The 12,149-nt window shown below is 41.4% G+C and overlaps 1 protein-coding gene across 16 annotated transcripts in view; it reads left to right on the top strand.

The window, feature by feature from the left end:
• Positions 1–12,149, top strand: part of PPIP5K1 (diphosphoinositol pentakisphosphate kinase 1) — a 204,372-nt gene that overhangs the window by 52,681 nt on the left and 139,542 nt on the right. For all 16 annotated transcript variants that reach the window (XR_012251298.1, XM_073653167.1, XM_073653162.1 and 13 more), the window contains exons 5-9: positions 6,471–6,556; positions 7,484–7,638; positions 10,011–10,112; positions 10,199–10,360; positions 11,546–11,667. Coding sequence is in view for 15 of the 16 variants with exons in the window: in XM_073653167.1 (XP_073509268.1) it covers positions 6,471–6,556; positions 7,484–7,638; positions 10,011–10,112; positions 10,199–10,360; positions 11,546–11,667 (627 nt within the window). In the remaining variant the exon portion in view is untranslated. The remainder of the gene's footprint in view (positions 1–6,470; positions 6,557–7,483; positions 7,639–10,010; positions 10,113–10,198; positions 10,361–11,545; positions 11,668–12,149) is intronic.

Here is a 12,149-nt window from a genome sequence, read left to right as displayed (position 1 = left end):
AGCCCTGCAAAATGACCTCCAGCAGGCCACAAATGTGCATGTGTCTGCACAAACGGTTAGAAACCGACTCCATGAGGGTGGTATGAGGGCCCGATGTCCACAGATAGGGGTTGTGCTCACAGCCCAACACCATGCAGGACGCTTGGCATTTGCCACACAACAGCAGGATTGGCAAAGTCTCCACTGGCGCCCTGTGCTCTTCACAGATGAAAGCAGGTTCACACTGAGCACATGTGACAGACGTGACAGAGTCTGGAGACGCCATGGAGAGCGATCTGCTGCCTGCAACATCCTTCAGCATGACCGGTTTGGCAGTGGGTCAGTAATGGTGTGGGGTGGTATTTCTTTGGAGGGCCGCACAGCCCTCCAAGTGCTCGCCAGAGGTAGCCTGACTGCCATTAGGTACCTAGATGAGATCCTCAGACCCCTTGTGAGACCATATGCTGGTGCGGTTGGCTCTGGGTTCCTCCTAATGCAGGACAATGCCAGACCTCATGTGGCTGGGAGTGTGTCAGATGTGATGTTGTTACTACATATGTGATTGGTTGGCTGTTATCCTTGTTTCAGTTTCTGCCTAGTAACGATGATGTAATGGGGAGGAGGGGACAAGGGGGAAGGGAACGGAAGCAGGAGAATAAAAAATATGGCTGTTTAAACCTACCATCCAGCATCTCTGTGTGGCCTTCTGAAGTTCCTTTCGTCTGCATAACAACACCACAACTGGCGACGAGGATGGGATTCATCATCAACTAAAGGTATTTCAGCTCTACAACAATGGCCTGTTTACCTGCCTTCCCTGCTTTTGATGTACATCAGTCCCCAGCTAACCTAGCAGCATGTTGGGAGAAATGGCTGAAGCGTTTTGATATATTCCTACAAGCCATGAACATATCAGATGATACTAGGAAGAAAGCCATGCTATTACATTATGCAGGGGAACAAGTCTATGATATCTTCACTACTCTGCCTAATACTGGAGAAGACAAAGACTATGAGCTCAGCAAGGCAGCATTAAGCAAATACTTCTCCCCACACAGAAATGCGGCATTTGAAATCTTCAAGTTTAGACAATTAAAGCAGTCAGCAACAGAAAATATTGATGAATATCATGTCCGACTACGGCACCTTGCAGCTTACTGTGAATTTGCAGATGTCGACAAAGAGATCCAAATGCAGATTTTACAAGGCTGCATCTCCTCTAAATTACGGAGACAAGCACTCAGAGATCCCACCATGACTTTAGCAAAATTGCTTGAAACAGCACGTGTAAATGATACCGCCGAAAAACAAGCTAAACTCATAGAGAACATTGAGTGCGAGGCGGAAGCACCATCTTGTATAGCAAAGCTAACACAGAGACCGCCTGTGCCTCGTACGCAGGGGGCAACTTGCTACAACTGCGGAGGGTCGTATCCTCACCAGAATGTCTGCCCAGCAAAAGGGGGGACCTGCCATAATTGTGGAAAACAAAACCATTTTGCAAAAGTGTGTAGATCCAAACCACAATCCCCTCATCCCACAGTACAACCCAGGTCACAAAAAGTCCAAACGCTGCAGCTTACTGACGAGCCTCACAGTACTTATCTATTCTCAGTAACTGCAGAGGGATCTCAAACACTGCACTCACTTACCCACTTACCAGTCCAAGGCGACTTATCCTGATAAATGGCAGTCCGGTGGAAGCCCTAGTAGACACGGGGGCGTCAGTAAACGTCATCAGCCGTGCAGTCTATAGCCGACTCCTGAACAGACCTGCTCTACAAAGCACTAGCCTAAAGATTTTTCCTTATGGTTCAGCATCGGCACTACCCCTGTGCGGCAAATTTCAGTCAGAACTTGCAGCTGACGGGAAGTTCTTCACCGACACTGTATATCTAGTAGAGTGCTCCGCAGACACGCTTCTCAGCTGCAGTACTGCTATATCTCTGGGTCTGGTCAACCTGGTCAATAGCGTCACGGGTCCTTCGGCCCAACACATCATGCAGAGGTACCCCAATCTCTTTAAAGGTCTCGGTAAGCTAAAAGACGTTCAGATAAAATTGCATATTGACCAGTCAATACAGCCGTCTGTTCAACCTCACAGGCGCATCCCATTTCATATCCGCAAACTTGTGGAGCAAGAACTGCAAGATCTGGAAGTGTCTGATGTTGAACGAGTTGAAGGCCCGACCCCTTGGGTATCGCCCATTGTTGTTGCACCAAAACCAAAGCAGCCTGGTAAAATCCGGCTATGTGTGGATATGCGGCATGCCAATCTGGCTATTCAAAGAGAAAGGCACATCACGCCCACTATTGATGACATTCTCGCAGACCTGAATGGTGCAAAAGTATTCTCTAAAATTGATTTAAAATCAGGTTATCATCAACTTGAGTTGCATCCAGATTCCAGATACATTCCAACTTTTAGTACCCACGTGGGTTTACGACGATTCAAGAGGTTGAACTTTGGTATCTCATCTGCGGCAGAAATATTTCAGAACGTTATCAGTCAGGTTCTATCTGGAATAGCAGGAGTCCTAAACGTCAGTGATGACATTCTTATATATGGTACAACCCAAGAGGAGCATGACAGTCACTTAGAGCAAGTGTTTCAGAGACTGCAAGCCTGCAATCTAACTGTCAATCCGTCAAAATGTGAGTTTAACCAAAAGTCATTAAGCTTCTTTGGATATATCTTTTCTGAGCAAGGAGTTTCAGTAGATCCTCAGAAAATTTCTGCCATAAAGTCAGCTAGCCAACCTCAAAATGTGTCAGAGGTTCGCAGTTTTCTAGGACTAGTCACGTACTGTGGACGATTTATACCTGATCTGGCCACGGTCTCCGAACCCCTGCGACTACTCACAAAAAAAGACACTCCTTGGACATGGACTACTGAACACCAAGCAGCATTCGACTCCATGAAGTCCACTCTAACTGGCGACACCGTCATGGCCTATTTTGACCCTCTAAAGTCCACCGAGCTTATCGTGGACGCAAGTCTGGTGGGCCTGGGTGCAATTCTCACACAAGTGTCCAAAGCAGGCAACGTCTCTACCATTTCCTATGCAAGCAAAGCCTTAACAGAGACAGAACAACGCTATTCACAAACTGAAAGGGAAGCTCTTGCGGTTGTATGGGGATGCCTTCATTTTCATCTGTACCTTATGGGACATAAATTCACAGTGATAAGTGACCACAAACCGCTCATTCCGCTTTTCAACAAACATTCTTCAAAGCCTCCCCCACGACTTGAACGCTGGTTGCTCCGCCTACAGAACTACCAGTTTCGGTTGAGATACGAGGCAGGAGCCGGTAATCCGGCAGACTACTTCTCGAGACACCCAACACCACAAACTACCAAGGACGACATCCCAGCAACTATCCTTGCAGAGGAACATATCAATTTTATCGTTGCACATTCTGTGCCAAAAGCCATGACTATGGAGGAAATACAACAAACGGTGGATTCCGATCACCAACTTCAGTTAGTTATAGAGACTGTTCGATCTAAAAATTGGAGCAATTTTCTTGCTGAAGCCCGCCTCCAAACACCAGATCAAACAACCTACTTGACAGCTTTCTTTAATGCACGACATGCTCTCTCCGTGTCTGATTCAAGTCTACTGTTGCGTAACAATCGGCTGGTGATACCCCAGAAGCTTCAAAGCAGAGTACTGGATCTGGCCCACGAGGCTCATCAAGGGGTGGTGAAAACAAAGCAAACAGAGAAAGTCTGGTTTCCAGGACTAGACAAAAAAGTAGAGGCACTTATTGAAACTTGCATACCTTGCCAAGCAACTACAATTGACCATAGACGCGCATCCTTACAAATGACACCCCTGCCAGAGGGCCCGTGAACTGCTGTTAGTGTTGACTTCTGTGTTTTACCGGATCACTCCTACCTGCTGGTTGTCATGGATGACTATTCGAGGTTCCCAGTCATTGAACATGTTTCGACAACCTCTGCCAGGGCTGTTATACCAAAATTAGACAAGATCTTCTCGGCATATGGCATACCGGAAACAGTGAAATCCGACAGTGGACCACCTTTTAATAGCACAGACTTTCGATCATTCGCTACCTATCTAGGTTTCACTCACAGGAAAATAACTCCTTACTGGCCTCAGGCCAATGGTGAAGTGGAACGGTTCATGCAATCAATCAACAAAACTTTGAGGATCGCTACCATGGAGCACAAGGATTTACAGCAAGAGCTACACAGATTTCTTAGACAGTACAGAGCTACACCCCATTCTACTACCGGGGTACCACCCGCCACTGCGCTGTTCAACAGGCCTATGCGTGTCAAACTCCCGAGCGTTCCGCTGAGTCCTGTTCAAACACCAATTGCTACTAAGGATGCCATATCCAAACAGAAGATGAAGAGGTATGCAGATAAGAGCAGTCATCGTTGCAAGCCGCCGGAAGTTTTGGTGGGAGATTGGGTCCTTGTAAAAAGACTAAGACCTAGTGACAAGTTTGCATCACGATACTATCCTGAACCCTTTCAGGTCACACAAGTCAAAGGCACCATGGTCACTGCTCAAGATCACGGTCGCCAGGTCACAAGGAACGTGTCACATTTTAAAAAACTTTGTGACTATATCCCAGAAACAGACGAGGCAGATGGCGATGATGTCCTGCCGGGTCCCCAGAGCTCAGCAGTTCCAAGGGAGGATACCTCAGAGGACTCGGAAAGTTCATCTGGGGCTGAGATGTCTCACCGCTATCCAGCGAGGGCAAATCGAAAGACCGCCAGCCCACCTCTTGGACTATGTTCTGCAGTAAAAAGAAAAAAAAAAAAAAAAAACCCTTTTGTACTAATGTGAATTTTTGAACCGTTATCCAGTTCTATTGTTGTTTTGTTTTGTGAGAAGAGAAGAGATGTGATGTTGTTACTACATATGTGATTGGTTGGCTGTTATCCTTGTTTCAGTTTCTGCCTAGTAACAATGATGTAATGGGGAGGAGGGGACAAGGGGGAAGGGAACGGAAGCAGGAGAATAAAAAGTATGGCTGTTTAAACCTACCATCCAGCATCTCTGTGTGGCCTTCTGGAGTTCCTTTCGTCCGCATAACAACACCACATCAGCAGTTCCTGCAAGATGAAGGCATTGAAGCTATGGACTGGCCCGCCCGTTCCCCAGACCTGAATCTGATTGAGCACATCTGGGACATCATGTCTCGCTCCATGTACCAACGTCACGTTGCACCACAGACTGTCCAGTAGATGGCGGATGCTTTAGTCCAGGTCTGGGAGGAGATCCCACAGGAGACCATCCACAACCTCATCAGGAGCATGCCCAGGCGTTGTAGGGAGGTCATACAGGCACGTGGAGGCCACACACAATACTGAGCCTCATTTTGACTTGTTTTAAGGACATTACATCAAAGTTGGATCAGCCTGTAGTGTGTTTTTCCACTTTAATTTTGGGGGTGACTCCAAATCCAGGCCTCCATTGGTTAATAAATTTGATTTCCATGGATGATTTTTGTGTGATTTTGTTGTCAGCACATTCAACTTTGTAGAGAACAAAGTATTCAATGAGAATATTTCATTCATTCAGATCTAGGATGTGTTATTTGAGTGTTCCCTTTATTTTTTTGAGCTGTGTATAACTGGTATCGCAACATCTGTAAAAGTCCTATATATTAAAATATAAAATCAATTAACCAGTAAACACAGTACAGAGAACAAAAAATAGAAATGACACAATTCAAAAAACCACCCCAGACCATCACACCACCACCACCATATTTTACTGTTGATATGATGTTCCTTTTCTGAAATGCTGTGTTACTTCTAATCCAGATGTAATGGGACATACACCTTCCAAAAAGTTCAACTTTTGTCTTGTCAGTCGACAGAGTATTCTTCCAAAAGTCTTGGCGATCATCAACATGTTTTGTGGCAAAACTGAAACGAGCCTTTGTTTTTTTTTACCCAATTTATTATATACTTTAGGAGTTGGAGTCAGTCCATTTTATACAGACTGCAACTCCACCAAAATGGACACCGTCATTAGAGAAAGAGGTTATGTACTATCTAATACTGACGGGATTTTCTGGTGTATTACATTTTAATTACCGGAGTGATCTGAATTTATAGAATTTCCTTTCGGCATATTTTTCATTGCTTAGCTTCCCTTTTTTTACAGTTATTGAAGTGAACCTTGTCATGAAACAAACCTCAGTAACTCCACAGGTTAAGTCCAGGGACTTTGGTTATTCAGTATGAAGTCAGCAAGAATCTGCTAATAATAAAATATTGTTAGGGTCTTAGGAAAGGAAAATTTACAGGATTAGTACTAGAATGAATGAGAAGTGATTTACTGTGTATACAATGGGGACCACTATAAATCAGTGGAATTCAGGAAGTTAACCTAGGATCTTAATCTTCATTTTTTAAGGTATTTAGAAAGAATTGTGAAGTAAGGCATAATTTTTGTGTGGTACCATCCTATACTAATTGTTCTTGCTTTGCTCTGTAGGAGGGAAGTATATCGCATCTTACAGCAAGAAGGAATAGATCTTCCCCGTTATGCAGTACTTAACAGAGATCCTGACAAGCCAGATGGTATGTTTACATTTATCTGTGAAAAACTAGCTTTAAAGTGGCTTTTGCATTTTTATTCTTTGGGAGCTACTACCTGGGTTCTTTCTTGCCTGGAGATGGTTTGGTCCTGTTTGCGTGACAGTCTGGACCAGCGTCATTGTCCTGCTGACCCGAACTATACACTCTCCAATGCTGCAATCAGAGGCAGGATTGTCTCTGTGGCAGCAGAGGAGCACAGCGGCTCTGAAGCTGGCTAATCCAGCTAGTTTTAGAGCAGGGTTTATGAGCTTCATAGCAAAGAGCTTGTAAGCGCTGCAATCTTTACCAAGAAAGGTGGCCACCTCTGATAGAGTTCAAAGGTGGCCTGTAGCCTAGGCAACAAGTAGTAAACGATACAATTAAAAATCCTTTCCATTCTTGAAGTTCTTATAACACTTTGCAATTTTTGTCTGATAATATGTTGGAACAAACCCTTTAATTTGGAAAAATACATTTCGGTTAGCTGTCAGTGAAGACAGTGTGATTACTTATTTTGGGTAGAGGTTTCTGTGAATTTCTGCCAGTTTTCTCCTGTAACTATGTTGAAAAAATAATATTCAAAGTGAACACCATATTTATGAAGCCACTGCACTTTTTTGCTTTATTTTTTTAATAGACATTTTTAAAATGTCCGAAAAGGGGACATTGCTTCAGTCACGCTCCTATTCACTTGGTCATTAAGCTTTTGCACAATTCTTATTATTAGAAAATACGGAAAAAGCACCAGACCACCCCCCAATATTACATTTATTAACAGTGTGCTTCCTGTTTATGATGATTTCATGTACCGCCATGGGAGTAACTTGCTTACAGATCTGACTTTGCAGCTGTATTGAGATATCTCACCCTTTGTTTCTTTGAATAAATAAATGTTAATCGGAGGCTTTTTTTTTTTTTTTTTTTTAACAGAGTGTAACCTGGTGGAAGGTGAAGACCAGGTAGAAGTGAATGGAGAGATCTTCCCTAAGCCCTTTGTAGAGAAGCCAGTTAGTGCAGAAGATCACAATGTATATATCTACTACCCAACATCAGCGGGAGGTGGTAGCCAAAGGCTGTTTAGAAAGGTAAGGAGTTGGACATTTACAAGTTTAAGATACTATGATTTCCTTTATCTCGTCAAAAATGACAGATAATAGAACAAATCCAGTTCTCTCCTCTACATCTTCTGCATTTACCTGCACCGTCAACACTTGCCTCTCCTTTCATTACACTAAACAATATAATGAGGTCACACTCTGTCTGCAAGGACATGTCCATTATCAGCTAAGGCTGAGTTCACATGTCCAATATTCATCTGTTTTGAAACGGATCCATTTCCTATAAGCTTCAATGTTTAATTTAAAAAAAAAAAATGTAGATCCAGTTGCAATCTGATTTTTTAAGCCCGATGAAAAAAAAAGAGCCGTCTGCACAACTTTTTGATCCTGCTAAAATAACTGATTACTGCTGGATCTGTTTCATACGTATGATTACTGGAGATGTGAACTTAGTCTAAGTTATATAGGCCCAGTGACAACTATGTAATAAGCAGAATTTACTGGTGACAAGGAAATATACTCACATTCATGTCTCATTTACTGCACAAGATATGTTTTTTTTAATTAAATGTGTTCATTAGAAATTAAAAAGTCATGAAACTTTACTACTCACAGTGTCTGTGTGCAGTCTGTGACTTGAAACATTCAGACACTGAAAACCCATACAAATAATGTACTGCTCAGATAGTGTATCAGAGCTCGCACCCATCTAAAGATGCATTTACACTGCAAGATTATCGTCAACACTTGTTCACAATATTCTTCAGTAAATACGGTAGGCTGACGATCACCCATCGAATGAGCAAAACTCGTTTATCAGGTGAAATGATATTTTGTACTCTACAAAAGTCCATTGTTCTGAGCAGCGTTTTATCCTGGCAGTCTATGCGCACTGAAGGGTCAATTGCAGATCATTTAATGTTCATTGCTTACTGTGGTCTGCCTGTGTAAACAGACTATTAAAGGACTGTCGATCAATAAACATTTACTGATCACTGCACCCAGTGTCAGTTCACATAAACTGACCTTAACACTCTGCACCTATGTAAACGGAATATAACCGAGACTGATTTTCAGATTTTAGATGTTTCCATTTAATTCTGGAAGCAGGCATCTTGAAAATGGTATGGAGTTAAAACACATCAGAATTATATCAGAAAACTGTAAGGTTTTACAATAAAGAAGGGTTATTCACATAAAATCCATTGAAAAGAAATATTAGTCATTCAATTTTTCACTTACCTTACCCATTCCCAAACAGGTTCCAGGGGATATACATAGAATATCGTCAAGTCTCTGTAGGATTTTTTTGTATTGTGTGAATTTTTTTTTTCCCTTTTTACAGTTTGTCTGTTGTGATATTTGTAAAGAGGCATGAATTCATTAATTTCCAAAACTTCTGTATATTACAATCTACAATGTACAAGATAAATTGTTAGCACATGAAGCAATTAGATTTAAAATCTAAAAATGTAGATAAGATGTAAAGAAATATATTATTATTAAGCATTTATCTTTTGTGACCCATCTCACACCCATTTCCTCATAGATTGTAAGCTCTTGTGAGCAGAGCCCTGTTTGGTTTGGTAATTTGTTTCTCTGTAATGTGCTTTTGTCTGTATATGCATCCTGTGAAATATGTTGGCGCTATATAAATCTAGATTATTAGTATCATTGATCAATGTAGGATACTTAAATTGCTGTGATATTACTTTCATTTCGTATACTACAATTCTTTAATGTTTATATGTAGTATGGAACATATATTATTTTCTATAATGTTATTCCTAAAGTTTCTGTATATTGTTGTGTGAAATGTGGTACAATGGTTAAAGATCATGTTTCACCAAATTGAGCATGTTAAACTGGCCAGATCATGACTTAGTGACTGCAGAGCTGAATAAAGCCTTTTTTTTTATTCTCCTCTCCGATTGTGCCGATATTAACTTGCAAAGTTTAGGGTATAATTTACCTCCTAGTTCAACTGAACATTACTAGATATTTGTCTCTGGGGGCGTGTACTTCTTCCACTGCATATGGTGGACCAATCATAAGCAGATGGCGTCATGCAGTTGAGAAAAGAACACGCCCTCCTCACTGATCCCTGCAGCTACTTGCAGAGCTGAGTTATGTATCATTACAAACACTTCCAGATCTCAACTCACAGTGCTGTCAGTTCTCCACAGTGACTGCCATAAGATGAGATCTGCAGAGGAAAAACTATAAAATAACTATGTTTTACTCAGCTCTGCAGCCACTATTCCATAATTTGGACAGTTTAACATGCTCAGACTAGTGAAAGGTCCTCTAATGCTTAGCATTTTATAGGGGTTTTACATGAAGGGTCCTTTAATGCTTAGCATTTTGTAGGGGTTTTACATTGGTTATTATTATTACAGATTGGCAGCCGTAGCAGTGTGTATTCTCCAGAGAGTAGTGTTAGAAAGACTGGATCTTATATTTATGAAGAATTCATGCCCACTGATGGCACTGATGTGAAGGTAAGAATTCATCCTTACCCCTTGATTTTTTGTTATTCTGCCAGTGATGAAAAACGGAATAATAGTAATGATTCCATGTCATTTAGGTGTATACAGTTGGTCCTGATTATGCCCATGCAGAGGCCCGCAAGTCTCCAGCTTTGGATGGGAAAGTGGAGCGTGACAGTGAGGGGAAAGAAATTCGTTATCCAGTCATGTTGACTGCAATGGAAAAGCTGGTCGCCCGTAAAGTTTGCTTGGCCTTCAAGGTAATGCAGTATTTCCAATTATGCTTTTGTCAGGTGTTATGATCTGAAATATGGGAGCAGTCACATCAAAATGCCTGATCTCCAAGGGAGCCCAAATGCAACAATGGGAGGGCAACAGGACAGATTTTGCATCAGGAAACTGGGGCTTTAACCTACACATCTGACTTTTAGTTACATTTGCCATGGTTGACCAGGGGTGTCAAAATTATTGTTCAATGAGGTAGTACACACAATAAATGTCTGCCTTGTGATTGACTCACTGAGGATGCTCCCTCTTGGTCAAAAAGTTTAATTTTTATTTCATGAATCAATAGTGGAAATAAGAAGCTTTGTAATACATCTTATCAGAGAAATTAGCTTTTTTTCTCCAGCAGGACTGATTTTTCATTCTCCAAAATCTGAATACCCAGGTAAAATCTTTATTCAGTTAAGGCCAATTGTTACATTACTGAGATAGGAGATGGCAGTGGCTACTGGTAAGGTTCTGGTCCGATTGGGAAGGGGTAGGAGGAGGGAGGAGCTCTGTGTCTAGCCCCTCCTTCCACCTCCTCCCTCTCTTCTACATAGATGACAGATACTACTGATAACATTGTATCTCAGTAATGTAACAATCTGTCTTCACTGAATACAGATTTTACCCAGGCATTGAGGATTTTGAAAATGAATGATCAGTCCTGGCAGAGAAAAAAAAATCAGATTTCTCTGATTAGATATATTACAAAGTTGCTTCTTTTCATGTGTACTATTGATTTCTGAAATAAAAATTAAAATAATGGTTACTTTTTAAATATATTTTAATGGATGGACATTACACCAGTTAAGCATTTCTAGGTAGCTTTTAAGTTAAAGAGTGTTATTCCTATCTAGCTACAAAGTATAATTTTCCTATAGATACAGGCTTTACCATTGGCACCTGCATTTATCTGGAGAATGGGCCCCTATTCCTCGCCGCTGTCAGTAGAGAGGGGGCTGCTCAGGATTTTTAGGAACTTTCTACAGGGCCTTGTCCCACAGATAGACTCGGGTTGTAATGGGACTCCCACCTATCATATATTCATTGTGCAGCTTATGGATGTCTCATAAATGTCCGATATGAAATAGTCTGATTAACAGACTATTATTTTAATTGATCAATATTAAGCTTAACAACGGTTCATCTATTGCTGAATATACCTCTGTTTTCAGCAAACAGTCTGCGGCTTCGACCTGCTGAGAGCCAATGGTCACTCTTTTGTTTGTGATGTCAACGGTTTCAGTTTTGTGAAGAACTCTATGAAGTACTATGATGACTGTGCCAAAATATTGGGGTAGGTTTCTAGCTTTTTGTTTATATGAGCTGGTAATGATAAAGTGCAAGCTTCATACAACATTGTGTATTTTGCACAAAGAAGGATCTGTGTACAGTCATTGAAAAATATAATTACAGGCTATTTGCTGTGCTGTCCCCAATGATTACACTGCTAAGCAGAACACTCTGGTCAGGGCGTTAATTCAGTGTAATTTCCAAACCTGCCTTTGAAACGCTATCCTCTGATATTTCTGCATAAGACAATACTATTACCAATGTGATACAGGGAAAATATATATTTTTGTACCGTGTTAGCCAGTAGATAGAAAAATATTTAGATTTGAGAGTCCCTGTGATTTTGTTGCCCTGATCACAGCATCAAAGACATGAAATTATTGGTATAAAAAGGTAATTTCAAATCTCAGAGAGACAGAAAAGTTTGGGAATATAAACTCATGGTGACCTTTGACCCCTTCAAAGCAGGAGTGAATGTGTCGCATG

Source organism: Phyllobates terribilis, unplaced genomic scaffold (genome assembly GCF_046119375.1).
Source record: "Phyllobates terribilis strain yellow unplaced genomic scaffold, ASM4611937v1 Scaffold_11__3_contigs__length_659146591, whole genome shotgun sequence".
Lineage (NCBI taxonomy): Eukaryota > Metazoa > Chordata > Amphibia > Anura > Dendrobatidae > Phyllobates > Phyllobates terribilis.
The sequence above is the reverse complement of the archived record's forward strand: the minus strand, read 5'-3'. Positions and strand labels throughout refer to the sequence as shown.